Here is a 17,990-nt window from a genome sequence, read left to right as displayed (position 1 = left end):
AGGGAGGGTCACTTCCCTCCTCCCCAGGGGGGTTTTGGCTGCATCCTCTGCCCCTCCAGACCTCGCTGCTGCATTGCAGTCTGCTCAGAGCTTTGAGAAGCTGCGTGTGCAGGTGCTGCTGCTTGGGATTCTGGAGGCCAGCCAGGACCCGGTTCCTTCCATGGGCTGCACCGGCATCTTGGAGCTGTCTGTGCCTGCCCTTTATGGGATTAAACACTCTCCTCCCCTTTGTTCCAGGCAGTGTGATGGTTGAAGTTGGTAGTTGAAGGGATGCTGGAGAGGGAGCCAGTGGTGAGCCCACTGAGGGGCAGCTCCCATGACTTAGGCTGCTCTAGGTCTCTGGAGATCTGACTTTGCTGTTCCTGGGAAGAGCTGAGGGCATGGGATGGACTTGGAGGCTTCTGCACAGTTGACCCTGTGGTCTCAGGCAAGCAGAACAGGGTGGAAGGGCTTGGAAGGGACCTGCTCTGCTGGTGGGAGGCACAGCTGACCTGGAGCTGGAGTTCAACATTGGGTTTAGGACTTGGCTGTCTTATCTGGGAGCAGGAGTGTGTGCAGGGAGGGCTCTGGGCTCCTGGTGCATGTTTAACTGAGGGAGAGCTGGTTTGTCCTTGTGTGAAGGAGGAGGAAACAGAAAATTGGTTTAGCCCTACCTTTGCTCCAAGCTGCAGGAAATGACCCCGAGCAGGGGACAAAGGGCATCATGCAGGGCTGGGGTTTGTTCTCAGTGTGAGTGCACACATGGCATCCTGAAAGCATTGGGAGGGCTGCACTGAGGGAAGACTGCTCTTTGCAACCCAGGGATCATCATGCTCCATGGACCTGGTGCTGCTGCTGCTGCTGCACTTTCTGAAAATTGAACCTGTCTAGAGAACGTAATTGTGACTTCCCACTCTGGGATGAGACGGTTCTGTTGTGTAGTTGGATCCATTCTCCCATCAGGGTTTCAGGCATTCCCAGGCAACATTGGAGGTTGACACCAAGGGCTGGTGCAGCCAGAAGGGCATTATGTCCTCTCTACTTCACAGATGAGTGGGGAAGCAGCTGGGGCTGGGACATGGTGCCCCTCTTTGCTGAGCTTTGGAAGATGCTGGTGAGCTGTCCTGGCGCTGGTGCCCCATGGAGCTTCTGCTCCCAGTGGGCCAGGCTTCTGGCCCCAAAACCTACAGCTAGGTAGAAGCACCTCTGCACACCAAAGCCTGCCTTCCTTGGCTTGGTGGTGTCTGGTATGGGATAACACAGATATCCTAGTGTGGATAAGTGGTGTGGAGCTGGAAGGAGAGGAGGGAGACAGGAACAGAAAGTGAGATGGAGGTGGGTGAAGTAAAGAAGGAGGAAAGCATTGATGCTGGAGCAGCAAGAAGGCAGAGCAGGGTGTCACCTCCTCCAAAGAGTTCCAAATGACCTGCAGACTCACAGAGTTGCCAGGGTTGGGCACGGAGATTGTGTGTTTGCTCATCAGGGCACAACCTCCACTGTGAGAATGGGGTCAGTGGGTGCAGGGCTGCATCTTTTGCCCTTCCTGGAACATTTTGGATGGAAGCCAATGCATTGCCATGCACTTGGAGAATTTATCAGTGCCAGAGGAGCAAGTGCCTGTAGAGCAATGACTGCACTGAAGGTCGTTCCCTTCCTGGAAGCAAGGTCCTGACCATGCCAGCCCAGGAAACACGTGGTACCAGTGCATATTGGTTGGCCCTGGCCTCAGCCTCACGCTGTGTCTCCTTTCTTGCAGCCACTCCCACTCTCCCGGCTCCATGGCTGCTGTCCGTGAGTGGTCCTGCACGCGCTGCACCTTCCTGAACCCCGTGGGCCAGCGGCAGTGCTCCATCTGCGAGGCTCCCCGCCAGAAACCCGACCTCAACCACATCCTGCGGCTCAGCGTGGAGGAACAGAAATGGGCCTGTGCCCGCTGCACCTTCAGGAACTTTCTGGGCAAGGAAACCTGTGAGGTGTGTGGCTTCACCCCAGAGCCGGGACCCGGTGGCTCCCCCTTGCCCGTCATCAACGGCATCTTGCCCAAGCCTGCCGTGCTGGTGGAGCCCAAGGGCACATGCAAGGAGGAGGCTGCCAAGGCAGAAAGCAGCAGCGAGGACTCAGAGGGGAAGAGCCCTGATGAAGCAGAGCTGGAGAGCGGCTGGGCTTGCCAGCGCTGCACCCTGCACAACACGCCCGTGGCCAACTCCTGCTCCGCCTGTGGTGGCCCACGCAAGCTCTCCCTGCCCAAGATCCCACCAGAGGCGCTGGTCGTCCCTGAAGTCATCACCCCGGCCGGATTCCACATGGCCCCCTCCACCCCGCAGCCTTTAGTCTCCACAGAGATCGCTGATGGTGACGCCGTGGCCGCCCAGGGCCCGGTGGCTATGGAACAAGAAGCCCAGAAGGTAGCAGCCTTCAGCCCCTTCTCCCCGGGGCTCCAGAACAACCCTGTGCCCCGAAGCCGGCGGGAGGTGCCCCCACAGCTGCAGATGCCGGTCCCTGAAGGCTCCCAGCCCACGCCTGCGGGCGCCGTGGGGCAGAAGGGCTCTCCCCAAGGTCAGGCCAGGGCTGCCCCTGCCACACGCTTCCCAGAGCTGCTGTCCAACAAACGGCTGAGCGTGCTGGAGGAGGAGATGGAGGTCAGTCCGTCCCACTGGAAGTGCAGCTCCTGCTCCCTGCTCAACTCCGCTGGGGCCAGCAAGTGCGAGGTTTGCAGCACCCAGAAAGGCAGCGACACCATCAACCTGGTGGGGGACTCGGTGAGGTTCACCCCGTGCAGCCCCTCCAGCCCTGACTTCACCACCTGGTCCTGTTCCAAGTGCACCCTCAAGAACCCCACACAGGCCCAGAAGTGCAAGGTGTGCGGCTCCTCCAAGCTGCACGGCTTCCAGGAGCACGGGGCTCCGGGCGAGGCGGCCCCGCGCTGCCCCGACTGCGGCGCCTGCGACAGGGCCGGCTGCTCCTGCGGCACCAAGGCCCCGTCCGCCCGCAAGGTCGCCCGGCTCTTCCCCGCCCCGCTGCCCGGCGGGCAGGACAGGCCAGGCCAGTGGGCCTGTCCCGCCTGCACCCTGCTGAACGAGGTGAAGGCCAAGCACTGCGCTGCCTGCCACACCCCCCAGCAGTACGTGGCCCAGCACAAGGGCCTGAAGCCCCTCAAGAGGAGGGAGAGCATGCACGTGGAGAAGAGGAGGCAAACAGATGAGGGTGAGGCCAAAGCCCTGTGGGAAAACATCGTGACCTTCTGCCGGGAGGTGAGTTCTTGCTTGTTCCTGGCTTCCCTTTCTGCCTCCCCTATAGCTCTGGGGCAGCACCTTCCATGCCTGGGGTTCAAGGGATCTTCCCTGGCAACAGCTGGATGCTGGTTGTTAGCACTGAAATGTCACATTTTGGTGCAGAATGATCTCTGGGGTGAAGACAGCCCACACAGCCCACGCCTGGTGCAAGGCTGAGGAAGTCTAAAACCTAGTGCCAAACCTGTTAACTCTGAAACTCGGTGGTATTTTAAATCAGGGAGAGAGAATTTCTGTGAGGAAAGAGACATCCTTAGGTGGTCAGTCCATCTCCTTACAGTGTCTAGCAGTGGGGAAAGTCAGGGAGTGTGTCCAGGTTTGCTGGTGGCACTGCTGTCTGTGGATGCAGGAAATTTGGGGCACAACAAGCAGAAGCTCTGGATGAGAGTGCAGGCAGAGGAACTGCTGCCACTGCCAGCAGCTGCAGCTGTTTGAGAACCATGGGCTGGGCCTTGGCATTCTTGGTTTGGGTATTACAAATGCAGAGGTGCAGCACAAATGGCTCCCCCTGTTCTGGGCAGGCCAGCTGAGCTGTAGCTGTAACCTGGCTCTAGCTGAAGGTCTCAGGAGTAAGTGCCAGCACCCACCTTCCCTCTGTGAGGTGTCTGGTCTAGTCAGTTGGGTTTCAGCCTCAAACACCATTCTGATGGCATCATTTTTTTTTCCCTGTATGGCATTAAAAGCTCTGTGAATGTTGCTTTCTCTGGCCTCCTTCTGGGGGAAGCCTCCAGCTCTTCTGGACCAGATGGAAAGGGAGTTGCAGTCCCATTTTGACGTACAGACAAGGCTTTTCCTGCCTGGTCTGAGGATTGTGTCCATTCCTGTGCCTCCACTGCACAGTCCAGGGAACAGAGATATTTGGCTTGGAGGGGAGGCTCTGAGAATGATCTTGTTTGGGCTTGTGTTTTTTTTAAATTGCTGTATGTCCTTCCTAACAGGCGTGGGTGTCTTTATAGCAGAGACCCGGATTGTACTTATCCCCGTCTTTAAAGCAAGTGAATAGCCTCTTTTGTAGGCAGGGAACATCTGTTACATCAGGAATCAGGCCTGAAGGATGAATCATGATGATGGCCAGGCTGAATTAGCAGCGTGGCACTGCCAGGAAGGGGAGCCTGCCTTGCCCTGTCCCGCAGTGCTCGGTCGGAGCCTTGGCTGAGCCTGTTGTGCTCCTGAGCCCCCCAGTAATGGGCTGTTAGATCTGCGTGGGTCTTCTCCCAAAAATCCCCCTCCACCCGAAGCTCAGCTGTGCTCTGACACGTTCAGGTGCGAGGTCAGGCCTGGCAGCAGTGGAGGGGCGATGCTGCTCCTGTCCCTGTGCTCAGGCTGGCGTGAGGCCGCCTCTGAGCTCCCTGCTCCGCTTCCCAGGCTGTTCAGCCTTCCCCTGGAGGAGTCAGGCTGGCCAAGTTCTCCTCCGTCTGTTGTCCCCCTGCCCCACGTCATGTGGAGCAGCCCATCTTGCTGCTCCCTGCCAGGATTTCTGCTTGAGCTCCTGCTGTGGGTTTTCCTTCCTCTGTTATTCCAGTGATGCCTTTTCCAACTCTTCTCAGTGTGTGGTCCCTGTTTTAGCTTTACCCTTTCTCTTCTGCTGGGGAGCAGTGCAGAGCTGACCTCTTCCACTGGAATCATGGAGTCAGAATGGTTTGGCTTGGAGGGGACCTTAAACCTCATCTCACTCCAACCCTGCCAACCCACCTCACCTTCCACCAGACCAGGTTACTCCAAATCCTGTCCAGCCTGGCCTTGAACACTTCCAGAGATGGGGCAGCCACAGCTTCCCTGGGCAGCCTGTGCCAGGGCCTTCCCACCCTCACAGTGAAGAGGTTTTCCCCAGTATCCAACCTAAATTTTTCCCTTTTTAGTTTAAAACTTTCTCCTTGTCCCATCACTGCTTGTCCATGTGAAAAATTGCTTTCCCTTTTACTAATCAGCCCCCTTTAGGCAGTGGAAGGGGCTCTAAGATCTCCATGGAGCCTTCTCCAGGTGAACACCTCCAGCTCTCCCAGATCCCTGGAGGGGATCCTGCCCATGGAGCATCTCCATGGCCTCCTCTGGACCTGTTCTAACAGATCCCTATCTTTCTTGTGCTGAGTCCTCCAGAGATGGGCAAAACTGGGGTCTCACAAGGGCAGAGCAGAGGGAGAGAATCCCTTCCCTCATGTCCTCATGGCCCTGCACAGCAAGTTCCTGCAGAGCCCAGAGATCCATGTGCAGGGATGGGCCACATCCAGGTCCCCAGCCAGGATGTAACTGAGGCTGCTGGAATGGTGGCTGCTCCTCAGCTGCACGGGGCAGATGCTCCCCTGAGAGAGCTGTTAGCTGAGAAACACCCTCTGCAAAAGAGGAACTGGAGGTGCTAATTGAGGCACCACAAAGAAAGCATTCAGGTAGGATTGCCACAAAAGTGGAGGTCAACTACTAGTGCAGCGTGCATAAAGCTAATTTAAATCAGAGGCAGCTTTTGCTGAAAGAATTTAATTTAATTTCATTTAATTGACAATAACAAAGAAACACCTGTTCTCATTTCACCCTGTGTTAGACTGAAAAAGCCACCCTTCTCCACTTGGTGAAGTTCTGTGCTTCCATCCATGTGGTTAATGCCTGTGGGATTACCTGCCCTTCCACTCATCCTGTTTATTTATTACACAGCAGCTATTGCAGGAGAGCTGGAACATGGGATACACTCACTCTGGAATTGCTTGCCTGGTTATGGTCTGGCTGAATGCAATTGCAAAAGCCTCCCCTCCCATCCCCATGGATGTGCCTGGGGGGTGGCACAGGGCTGCCAAGCCCAGCGTGTCCCCTCCGGAGCAGGGACAAGGCTCGGGTTGAGGTGTGTTTGTGTGCCAGGTGGCTCCTCCTCGCAGCCTTGCAGGTTTTGCTGCTTCTGGAGGCAGCCAAGGCGCCCCACAGCCCAGCTTTTAGCACCGGCACAAAGTGTGAGACGGTCCCTGCCCGGGGAGGCTCCTGTGAAACACAAAAAGGCAGATTGGAGTCACAGCCCGGAGCTCGGGGCCGGAGAGGCAGGGCTGAATGCTGGACCTGAAGCACATAGAGGATCTCTGCTGCTGCCAGCAGACACCAGCCTAGTCCTGCGCCCTTGCAGGACTGCCTGGGCCAAGGCAGGAGGGTTGGGGGCTCTGCTGTCTCTCAGGGGGGCAGTGGGAGGCTCTCCAGGCCCCCCCAGTCCCAGGTGGCTCCAACTGATGCTGTCCCTGCCTTTTGCTCTCACAGAACAAAGTCAATTTTGTAGACGACAGTTTCCCCCCTGGGCCCAGGTCCGTGGGGTTCCCGGAAGGTGACAGCGTGCAGCAGCGGGTCAAGCAGTGGCTGCGGCCCCACGAGATCAACTGCAGCATCTTCAAGGAGCGCTCAGTGAAGTGGTCAGTGTTCCGCACCCCCCGGCCCTCGGACATCCTGCAGGGACTGCTGGGGAACTGCTGGTAAGGGCGAGTGAGCCGGGCTGACACCTTCCCACCCCTTCCCTCCTTCCCCTCCTCTTCCTCCAGCTCCAGCTCGGCCCCCTCAGCCCTACTCAATCCCATTTATGCCCCCAGGCTGTAGCCCATGCTCTGCCTCACCCCCTGCCAGCGCTGCGTGGCCGGGCAGCTCGTGCTGCCCGCCCGTGCCCCGCTGAGGCCGCCCCGCCTGCCCGGCAGGTTCCTGAGCGCCCTGGCCGTGCTGGCCGAGCGGCCCGAGCTGGTGGAGAGGGTGATGATCACCAGGACGCTGTGCCCCGAGGGCGCCTACCAGGTGCGGCTGTGCAAGGACGGCACGTGGACCACGGTGCTGGTGGATGACATGCTGCCCTGCGACGAGTGCGGGTACCTGCTCTTCTCCCAGGTCGGTGCCGCAGGGGACGGGTGGGGAGTGCTCCAGGGGTCGGGGAGGCTCATCCCAGGCTCTTCCAGGAGAGGCAGTGGGAAGAGGCACTGCTGGGGTTTGTGTGAGGCCCCTACTTTGTGCTGCGTTTAGAGTCATGAAATCACTGAGGCCCCAAAGATCATCAAGTCCAACCACTGATCAAATACCCTCTGCCCACTAAACCATGCCACAGAGCACCACATTGACTTGTTTTTGAACACTTCCAGGGGTAGTGACTCCACCACTGCCCTGGACAGCCCATTGCAATGCCTGACCACCTTCATTAAGGAATTTTCCCAATATCCAATCTAGACCTCCCTTGGTGCAACTTGACGCTGTTTCCCCTCATCCTGTCCCTGTTCCCTGGGAGCAGAGCCCAACTCCCCCTGGCTGTCCCCTCCTGTCAGGGAGTTGTGCAGAGCCAGAAGGGCCCCCTGAGCCTCCTTTTCTCCAGGCTGAGCCCCTTTCCAGCTCCCTCAGCTGCTCCTGCTGCTCCAGACCCTTCCCAGCTCTGTTCCCTTCCCTGGACACGCTCCAGCCCCTCAATGTCGTGCCAGGTGCCATTGACCTTCTTGCCCACCTGGGCACATCTGACCTCTGTTCAGCTGCTGCCAAGCAGAACTCCCAGGTCCTTTCCCAGCAGGTACTTCCCAGCTGCCCCAAGTCCGGAGCTGTCAGGGGATGCTGTGACACAAATGGAAGATCCAGCACTGCTTGCATCCTGTTTGCAGCTCAGGACACTGCTCTTTGCTGTGTCCTCAAAACAGCTGAACTCTTTAAGGCCATAATATCCATCTATTTAGACCCCTTTGGGCATTCCCCAGGCTGCAGTGAAGGAGTTTCATTTACAGTCTCTTTTCCCTCACCCCTCCTTGCACCACAGCCACTGGCAGGGAAAACATCCCTTACTCTTCATATAAAAGGAGAACATTATAACCTGTGTTTTGCATTGTAAGGGATTGAGGGAAAGCTGTTTCTTTCCTCTGAGGGGAGGTCTGGCATCTTGGCTGTGCCAGGGAGGGACTATGAAGAGGGAGAGGATGGCAAATGGAGCAGCCTGTTCTGAGCCAGTGCCCAGTTGCTCTGAGCACACTGGGGTGGCATCTGCTCGGATCAGTGGAGCTCCCTCAGCCCCTCCAGGACATCTCTCTGCCCTGCCTTGCCCTGCCTGCCAGGCCCAGGGGCTCTTGCTGGGGTCATGTCCATGAAGGAGACTGAGAACGTCTCTATTGAAACTCAGGGGGCAAAATCTGCTGAAGAAAACAAAGTACCACCATCAGGAGGAGACAGGGACTGGGACTGCTGGCTTGAATTTCGTTCTGCAATACCAGTCCTCTGGGTTTTGACACACAGCCATGTCAGGACAGGACTTAAACTTCAGAGAAGGGAACAAAGAGTTTGTGTCTACATTCTACCTCTCAGTAGACAGAGGATACAGATGCATTTCTTTATTTCAGCATAAGATTTACCTGTCTTGGTTTTTACCTTTTCCTTCCATCTTGCATGAATTTCAAGTCTGCTTTTGGAGTCTTTTTTTAAGATTGGAGGTTTTCACATGGGCTGGACTTGCCTTGCCTCTGTTTCCAGGGGCATCTGAATCGTGATGAGATTGTTCTGCTGAATGTTCAGCTGTGGGAGCTGGATGTGGGGGATAAAAAAGGAAAATCAGAGTTTTAAAAATAAAGGGAAAACAGGCTCTTATCTGAGCTCTCTGGCTGTGGTTCAGGCAGAAATAAACAACATGGATTTTGTTGAGTGAGGGACCCAAAAACCAGCAAAAAGCACTTTTAAGCTCTCTTTATCCATCATAAAGAAATCTTCACTGCCCTCCTTTCCTCTGCCAGCTCTTGGCTGCCACCTGTGAGTCACACAGGCACAATGTACCAGTGATTTTCCCTGCTGCTTTCCAAGCACCGGATACCAATCCCCATTTGCTGGGAAAAAACTTGCATCTTGTAATTAGGCCTTGTAGTTACTCCCTGTGCTGGAGTAGAGGACTTTGCCAGTCCAGGTTTTTGGAGCTTGTCCTTGAAGCAGTGTCCGTGTTCCCTGGGTGGAATCCAATCAGTGCCATGGCCATGTGCACTCTGGGCAACCTCCTCTGCCACAGGGGTGTTGGTTTGAGTTTGCAGAGGTGTGTGAGTTAAAGGCAGCTGTTCCAGCTGTGCTCCACATCACAGAATCCTAGAATGGGTGGGAAAGGACCCACAAGGATCATAAGTCCATAATCTGCAGTCCTGGATCTGCACAGGATGCCCCAACAATCCCACCTTGTGCTTGAGAGTGTTGTCCAAATGCTCCTTGACTCTGGCAGCCTTGGAATCCTCTTCCATTATTAAACGGTTCTAAGTTCAGGTTGAAGTGGATGGAAGGGGCTCCCACCCTGCCAGCCTGATTGCTGGACACCCCAGGGTGCATCCAGGCCTCTTGGGTGTTCATTCCAGGACTTCTTCCCAAGGGGAATTGAGCTCTGCAAACACTGAGCAAAGAGTGAATAGGTCACCCATGGCCAAGGGGACAAACTCCTGACATGGCCTTGCTGCTCCTGCTTCCCCAGCCCCAGGACAGCTGGCAGGGATGGGTGTGAGGGGCTTTCCCACTTTCTGCCCAGGGTGAAGATGTGTCCCTCCCTCTCTCTGCAGGCCCAGAGGAAGCAGCTGTGGGTGGCCCTCATTGAGAAGGCGCTGGCCAAGCTGCACGGTTCGTACTTCGCCCTCCAGGCCGGGCGTGCCATCGAAGGCCTGGCCACGCTCACAGGGGCCCCCTGCGAGAGCCTGATGCTGCAGGTCAGCTCCACTAACCCTCGCGAGGAGCCCATTGACACTGACCTCATCTGGGCCAAAATGCTGAGTTCTAAGGAGGCTGGGTAAGACGAGGCAGGAGCAGGGACTCTGGAGAGGGGGGTGAGGGGGAGCAGTCGTGTCTTTAGAGGCTCAGGAGAGGGGTTACTGCATTAGCTGGGGCGGAGTACACCACCCTTGCCACTCAACTGAAGCATTGGTGGAGTCCCACTCAAAGCTCTAAGAAATAATTTCTCCTGTGAGTAATTCTCATATGAAATCAAGAGCCTGGTGAACTTCCCCTGCACGTCGCTGCTGTCTTGCAGGAGTCAGGAAGCAGCACTGAGCCCTCTGGCTTTGCTTTGAGCTCTTCTGTTGTGTGCATGCTTGACCCTGCCCGTGTCTCCCACCTGTATGTGACATCTTTGCTAATGACACCTGGCTGGTGCTGGTCTGGGGGGCACAGCCAAAGCAGAGACCTCCTGCTCATCACTTGGGCAGGAGGGCAGCTGGGCTGGCTGAAGGCTGGGGTATGGGGCCACACAGATGGATAACTCCCAGCACATGGTGTCCTCCTAAACCTGACTGCTGCAGACTTCCTGCCCCAAATAGTGTCCTCACCCCTGCCAACTTGTCCCGCTGATGGACCACCTGCCTCTCCCCATGGCTTTCTGCCAGCCAGCAGAAGTGGGCAGGACCCTGGGGCCTGGCAGAAATCAGGGGAGGTTTGGGGCAAAGTTCCCCACTGCAAATCAACTCTCCTTGGAGCCTGGGCTCAGCATGCACGTGGACAAGGGGAGAGAGCTGTGGCCAGCATGGCTGGGCACTGTCTGGGGAGTGCTGCTGATCCCAGCAGTGTTGTTGCAGAGGGAGCATCCATGAGGCTCCTGGGAGGAAGCTGTCCCATGCCTGGAGCGATAGGGATGAGCTTCCCCCCACGCCAGGCCTGGCAGGACCCCGAGGGTTTGTTGTCCCCGTGCAGGTTCCTCATGGGCGCGTCCTGCGGTGGAGGCAACATGAAGGTGGATGATGTGGCCTACGAGAGCATGGGGCTCCGGCCCCGGCACGCCTACTCCATCCTGGACGTGCGGGATGTCCAGGGCTTCAGGTGAGCTCGGGCTGGAGCCTGCCTTGGCACTGCAGCTGCTCCTGCCAGCACACCCAGCAGGATCTCTGGGGACAGGTAACTGAGGGCATGGTGAGCAGGACCCTGAGGACTCTTTGGTGTCCCCATCCTCATGGCCAGCAAGGATGATGCCATCCTAGGGTGTCACATAAATGCCGTTGTCATATAAGCTGTCCTTGCCTGGTGCTGGCTCCATGGCCAGGGGTAGAATGTTTTACCTGGTCTCACAAGACACAGAGGACTGAGTTGAGCTCTAACTTCAGTGAGGTGCTCAGAGCATACTGCTCACCTCTGAATGGAGGGGGGGATAGAAATGGGTGCCACCCTGACAGCTGGGCTGCTGTAGGAAGCTGTATTTCAGCCATGTCACTCTCAGCAGCCTCTCCCCTGCTGAGCGCCTTCCCCACAGCACCTGGCTGAGCCCCTTTGGGCAGGGAAGGGTAGAGGGAGCAGCAGCAGGTCCAGAGCCACAGGACAGGGACTTCTGGGGCCACGATGTGACTGACACATAAGTTCTGGGATGCTGTGAGGGCTTTGGAAGGCAGGAGTGATGTGGTGTCCTTTGTTGGGGGGCAGGCTGGGTCTTCCCTCCCTCCTGGGTCTTTGACACTTCTCCCCTTCCCCAGGTTGCTGCGTCTCCGGAATCCCTGGGGCCGCTTCTCCTGGAACGGCAGCTGGTCAGACGAGTGGCCGCACTGGCCACTCCCCCTGCGCCACGACCTGATGCCCCATGGCAGCAGCGAGGGCGTCTTCTGGATGGAGTACAGCGACTTCATCAAGTATGGCACTGCCAGAGGCAGAGGTGGGGTGGGGAACAGGGATGGAAAACAGAACACGGGGTCACAACGGGGCAGGCGGTCATCCCTAGGGAGCGTGGGTGTCCTGCAGCGTGCAGCGTGCCCCACTGGGACTGAGCCCGGCTTCCCCACAGGTATTTTGACTCCGTGGATATCTGCAAGCTCCATTCGGACTGGCACGAGGTGCGTGTGCAGGGAATGTTCCCCAACAAGGCCAACGGGCCGGTGACGGTGACGTCGCTGACGGTGTTGGAGCGCGCAGCTCTGGAGTTTGCCCTTTTCCAGGAGGGCAGCAGGTGAGCTGGCCAGGGCAGTGAAACTGGTGGGGGGGCTCAGCCTGGAGAAAAGGAGGCTCGGGGGGACCTTCTGGCTCTGCACAACTCCCTGACAGGAGGGGACAGCCGGGTGGGGGTCAGGCTCTGCTTTGAGACAGGACGAGGGTAAACGGCCTCAAGTTGCACCAGAGGAGGTTTAAGTGGGATATTGGGGAAAATTTCTTCACTAAAAAGGTGGTCAGGCCCTGGCACAGCTGCCCAGGGCAGTGATGGAGCCCTCATCCCTGGAAGGATCTAAAAACCTTATGGATGTGGCACTTGGGGACGTGGGTTAGTGGTGACCTTGGCAGTGCTCGATTAATGGTTGGACTTGATGATCTTAGAGGACTTTCCCAGCATTAAGGATTCCACAATTCTGTGGGCCCAGAAGAAATCCAAACACTTTGATATCTCACCACATGGCATTCCTTGGGGTCACAGAGCTCAGGGATGAGCCCCCATCACCATCTCTCCTAATCGTGGGAACTGCTCATGTTTAGTTGGAACCCAACTCCTGAATGCAGGGCTGGTTCCTGGGGCTGGATATTTGGGGCAGTGGGAAGTTGTTCCCTGGATCTGCTGCCTGTGTCCTGGGTGACATGTGACCTTTCTGCCTGACACAGGAGGTCAGACACGGTGGACAGCCACTTGCTGGACCTGTGCATCATGGTTTTCCGGGCCACCTTCACCAGCGGGAACAAGCTGAGCCTGGGCCGGCTGATGGCCCACAGCAAACGAGCCGTCAAAAAGTTCGTCAACTGCGACGTGATGCTGGAGCCGGGCGAATACGCGGTCGTGTGCTGTGCCTTCAACCATTGGAGCACTGCCCTGGCCGGCCCTGCTGCCCAGGGTGAGGGGATGGAGGGGCCCTGGGGGAGGGAGAGGTTCCAAAGCCCTTGGTCCTCATCATGGGGATCTCCTTGAGGGTGGAGGTTGCCTGTTGCATGCTGCACGTGCATCAACCAGGCAGCACCGTGCTCCTGGGGACTGTGGGCTTGGTGACAGTTCCCTGATCCCCTTCCTCCGGGTGTCTCTGCAGCTTCCAGTCCCACCAGCAGCCGAGCAGCCACTGATTACTCCAGCTACATCCTGGCCATCTACAGCTCCCGCCTGGTGATGGTGGAGCAGGTGGAGGCGCAGCCCACCACGCTGGCAGATGCCATCATCCTGCTGACCGAGAACAAGGGCGAGCGCCATGAGGTGGGGGGAGCACAGGGTGGGGGCTGCAGTGGGGTGGAGGGTGATGCTGCCAGAGGAAGCCTGGACCTGTGGGGTCCTTGGGAAGGGGTTGGGCAGGGCTGTGCCAGCTCTGGCTGCCACTCCTGGATGCCCACCCCCTTTGCTCCCTGGACTGCTGTGTGGCACCCCAGCAGATGGGCAGCCCTTGGCTAGAGTGGAAGATGCCGGTGCAGGGGTTTTGATTCTGGGACAGGGGTGCCCAGAGGCTTCATCCCCTTCCCTGCTGTGTGCCCCAGGGCCGTGAGGGGATGACCTGCTACTACCTGACCCACGGCTGGGCAGGGCTCATCGTGGTGGTGGAGAACCGGCACCCCAAGTCCTACCTGCACGTTCAGTGCGACTGCACCGACAGCTTCAACGTGGTGTCCACACGCGGCAGCCTCAAGACACAGGACAGTGTCCCCCCCCTGCACAGGTCCGGGGTAGGCAGGGGTGGGTCACGGGGGCTGGCAGGATCCTGGGAGCAAGGCAGAGCCAGGGCTGGCAGGGAGGGATTGTTGAGGTGGGATTGCCAGGGTGGAGATGCAATTCCTGGGACAGAGGTGTATTGCTGGGACAGAGGTGGGGTTGCCAGGGCAGAGGTGGGATTGCTGAGGTGGAGGTGGATTGTTGGAAGAGAGGTGGGGTTGCTGGAACAAAGGTGGGATTGCGAGGTGGAGGTGGGATTGCTGGGACAGAGGTGGGGTTGCCAGGGCAGAGGTGGGGTTGCTGGGACAGAGGTGGGATTGCTGGGACAGAGGTGGGGTTGCTGGGACAGAGGTGGGATTGCTGAGGTGGAGGTGGGATTGCTGGGACAGAGGTGGGGCTGCCGGGCAGAGGTGGGGTTGCCGGGGCAGAGGTGGGGCTGCCGGGGTGGAGGCTGTGCCCTGAGCCCGTGGCTCTCTCCACAGGCAGGTGTTGGTGATCCTGTCCCAGCTGGAGGGTAACGCCGGTTTCTCCATCACGCACCGCCTGGCGCACCGCAAAGCCACTCAGGCCTTCCTCAATGACTGGATGCTGACGAAGGGCACCCACAACCCGCTGCTCACGCCCGAGGTGGCCGGGCTGCACGGCCCCCGGCCCCTATGACAAAGAGCCTCCCTCTCCCTGCCCCGCTGCCCCGTTCCTGTCACCGAACCTGTGGCTCAGGGTGCCCCCCCGAGCCAGCAGCGCTGAGCTGTGGGGCAGAGCTGGGGTGGCACCCCCAGCACTTTGCCCCACGCTGCGGGGCCGGGGCGAGTTCTCAGGGCCAGCACCAGCCCTGCCCGCTGCCCCTGCCCTGGCACCGCTGCCCCCCACGCACTTTACGAGGAGCGGTTGGGGGCACGGGGCCGTCTCAGGATCCCACCTGCCCTGTACCTGCGCTGGGCCCGGTGCCCTCTGCCCACCCCGGGGACTCTGGGGGAGGGAGGGGGTGGAGGTTGCTGTCAAGACCCTTCCCAGGCACCACGCTCAGGACTCTGCCCCTTCCCGTGGTGCCAGGGCACTGGCGCTGCAAGAAGAATATACCTCTGATGTCTGTCCGTCTGTGTGACCCTCCGTCTGTCCCTGGGCCCTTCCCACTGTCTTGTTGCCCCCCTTGTCTGCTGCCAGGACCAGCGTGGTGCTGAGGTTGGGCTGGGGAGTGCCAGGGTCACGCTGCCGTGGTGCCACCCATGCCAGGGACCCCCCACCCATCCTGGGTGCTGGGCCTGGGGGGAGAGGGCACAGGGTTGTTGCAGAAAGCTGCTGCTGAGGGGGTTTTGCCGTAATTGGGGTGAAACTCAGAGGTTTCACCACCTCCTCCTTGGCTCCGGGTGGGGAGCGAGGCCTCGGGGTGCTGCTGGCAGGGGCTGTGGCACCGGGGCCCCTGTCCCTGTCACACAAGTGTTACTATGCAAAGGCGGCCGGGGGGAGCAGTGCCTGGAGAGAAGCCATGGCCCCAGCTGGGCTCAGCCCCCCGGCACTGCCCTGTGAGCCCCCCATGCCCCATGGAGGGAGGGTGGGCAGCAGGTACAGACCCGGGGTCAGGGAGCAGTTCCCTGGAGCTACCACGAGTCCATGAGCTGGGGAGGGGGTGGTTTTGGGGGGGATGAGGAGAGCCCACTCCTCCAGAGCCCAAGGGCTGTGGGAGGCAGTGAGCACAAGGCGAGGGCTGCACCTCGGGGTGCCACTGGCCCTGTGGGTGCTCCGAGGTGGGGGCTGATCCTGGAGGGAGCTGCACCCCACGTTTTCAGGGCATTGTGGCTCTCTGACATGGTGTGTGTGTGTGTGTGTGTGTGTGTGTGTGTGTGTGTGTGTGTGTGTGTGTGTGTGTTTTGGGGTTCCCCTCTGTACCGTCTCCTGCCTGAGCTGTGTGGATTTACAGCTGAGGGGGGGTGATGGGCAATGCTGGACCCTGTTCTGGCAGGGACCGTGCTGGGGGGTCCTGCACCCCAAACCCTGCACCCCAAACCCTGCACCAGCAGAGTTGGGCTGGGCAGGGGGTGTGGGGGTCTCTGCCTGACCTGTCTCTCTGTGTCCCCCGGGGATCAGGGGGTGGGGGGGGGTGGTGGGGGTGGGGCTGCCCTGGCATCCTCCCAGCCTCCCCCAGCAGGGGCTGCTGAGCCAAGCTCTGTCCGTATTTCTGTTTGTTGATCTGTTTTCTCTCTTTCCAGCTCCTTCCTCCTTGGGATGATTTGTCCTTCACTTTTTTTTCTCCTCTCTCTTTTTGTCTTTCTGAGCTGTGAATATTTTTAACCCTGTAAATACTGTCCAGCTCTTCAGAATCATAGGATATTTTATCAATTGTAAATCAGATCAGTAATCCCTGTATGATATGAATTATCCATGGGTGGTTTTCAAACTCAGGTTCTGACGGACCAAATAAAGTTTTGTTTTTTACTGAAGCCGCCTGGTTTTGCTGTGTGAGAGACAAAAAGGATGAGTGGGCTGGTTTGGGGGTCAAAGCAATGGGTCTTGAAGGCATTTCTGTGGAGCAGTGACGGTGCTGGGGGGAGAGCTGAGCACTGAAACAAGGGGAGTTGGAAGTCGTTGTTTAATTCGATGCACTTCGGGGTGCGGGAGCGCAGAAAGGGGCGGAAATAAAGCAAAACAAAAGCAAAACCCAGGAATTCCCATAAAATGAGCGATGTTCTCTCTCAGGGCCGAGCAGGGCTGTGCCGTGGCCGGGAGAGGGCACCCACCATCCGCCTGGATGCTCTCCCGCTCCTGCCTCAGTTTCCCCCGCCGTTCCATGCCGGGCAGCGCGGTGCCCGCCGCACCCCGGCACCGTGCCCAGGCTGGGGGTGCAGGAGCAGCTCTCCCTCCTCGCAGCACCCGGGGCATCACCCCTGCTCTGCTCTGTGCCTTTGGCCGGCGGCGGGGCCGCCTGGCGCGGGGAGAACTTTCCGGCTGAGCGGAGGCGGCCGGCTGCCAGCCCGCTCTCGCCCGGGGTGGCCACCTTGAGACCAGTAGGGAGAGACAGAAGGAGAGGATTTCGGTCTTTCTTACAGCAACTTGTAATAGATTTTTCCGGGCGAAACATCTTTGCATTCAGGAGGCCCTGTCACAAGCCATCAGCCTCAGCCAGGGAGAAACAGATGGAGAGTTAATTTTGGCGAGGAGGGCGCTGCCACGCTCCCTCCTCTCCCTCAGTCTGTTCAGGGAGCGGAGCCGGGTTTAACCCTCGCTGCCTCCTCCTGGCGATCCCGGGGGGGTTTGGGGCCACCACGGGACCCCCGCCCCGCTCGGCGCTGCTCAGTGCCAAGGACGCGCCGGGACGTGGCGGTGACCTGGTGGTGGCTCTTGTCGCGATGAGCAAGCCCAGGACGATGATGGTGTCCTGCTCCACGGCTCCATGTCCTGGCCAGCCTGCCAAGGCGCTGGGAGCAAATCCTGCCATGCCAAGGGCTCGGCTGGTGCAGCCGGGGACACTCTGCTGGGCTGCTGCTGGAGGGGACAGCATCTCCCAGGAGAAGACACGTGCGTGGTGAGCAGTGATTCTGTCTGGACACTTTGGGAACCCTCAGAACACCCCCAACATCACGGACCGAGGCTCAGAGCTGCGGTGTAGCCATGGAAGGGGTGGAGGTGAAATCAACCCCTAATTGTGCCCAATTCCCAAGGGCTGAGGCAGCATTAACTGCTTTATAATTACAAATAATTGTGTGGCAAAAGATAAAATTGTCTTTGACACATCAGCTCTGGAGGAGGGTGCTGCTTCATCAAGAAATTTGTCATCCCTTGGCTCTGTCAGTCTTAAGCCTGAGGTCTGAAGGGGGAGATGGGGATGGGCAGAGGGAGCAGTGGCTCAAGGGAAGGAGGGAAGGAAGGATGGAAGGATGGACAGCAGGACAGTGTGGAGGCGAGATGGAGGAGGAGCACTGTGGTAGCGAGCCCTGTGATGAGCAGAGGTACAGGTGTGACAGCTGAGGCAGGGAGCAGGCAGGGGCTGTCCCAGTGCCCTGGCACGGCTGGGACACCTCACCCAAGGGGCTGTGGCTGCAAAAATGACAGCACAGGTCACCCCAGGGGTGCCCAGCTCATGTGGTGGGACAGCGTGAGCAGGGCAGGCTGCCAGGGCCGTGTGAGCCCACCCCGCTGCTGCTGCCGCTGCTGGTCCCCTCCACCCGCAGGGCTGGTGCTGCTCCTCCCTGGGCATCTGA

At 58.7% G+C, this 17,990-nt stretch overlaps 1 protein-coding gene across 9 annotated transcripts in view; it reads left to right on the top strand.

Moving 5' to 3' along the window:
• Positions 1 to 16,232, top strand: part of CAPN15 (calpain 15) — a 58,718-nt gene extending 42,486 nt beyond the window's left edge. For 8 of the 9 annotated variants that reach the window (XM_058849429.1, XM_058849434.1, XM_058849427.1 and 5 more), the window contains 11 exons: positions 1,736 to 3,230; positions 6,501 to 6,709; positions 6,926 to 7,109; positions 9,773 to 9,996; positions 10,893 to 11,018; positions 11,663 to 11,815; positions 11,968 to 12,129; positions 12,771 to 12,997; positions 13,187 to 13,347; positions 13,623 to 13,801; positions 14,277 to 16,232. In XM_058849429.1, coding sequence (XP_058705412.1) covers positions 1,736 to 3,230; positions 6,501 to 6,709; positions 6,926 to 7,109; positions 9,773 to 9,996; positions 10,893 to 11,018; positions 11,663 to 11,815; positions 11,968 to 12,129; positions 12,771 to 12,997; positions 13,187 to 13,347; positions 13,623 to 13,801; positions 14,277 to 14,454 — 3,298 coding nt within the window. In that variant the 3' untranslated portion in view covers positions 14,455 to 16,232. Of the gene's footprint in view, positions 1 to 1,735; positions 3,231 to 6,500; positions 6,710 to 6,925; positions 7,110 to 9,772; positions 9,997 to 10,892; positions 11,019 to 11,662; positions 11,816 to 11,967; positions 12,130 to 12,770; positions 12,998 to 13,186; positions 13,348 to 13,622; positions 13,809 to 14,276 lie in introns of all 9 variants that reach the window. The other variant, XM_058849428.1, reaches the window with a different exon arrangement.
• Positions 16,233 to 17,990: the final 1,758 nt, after the last annotated feature.

The sequence above is a fragment of the Poecile atricapillus genome, chromosome 14, assembly GCF_030490865.1.
Source record: "Poecile atricapillus isolate bPoeAtr1 chromosome 14, bPoeAtr1.hap1, whole genome shotgun sequence".
Taxonomy (NCBI): Eukaryota; Metazoa; Chordata; class Aves; order Passeriformes; family Paridae; genus Poecile; species Poecile atricapillus.
The sequence above is the reverse complement of the archived record's forward strand: the minus strand, read 5'-3'. Positions and strand labels throughout refer to the sequence as shown.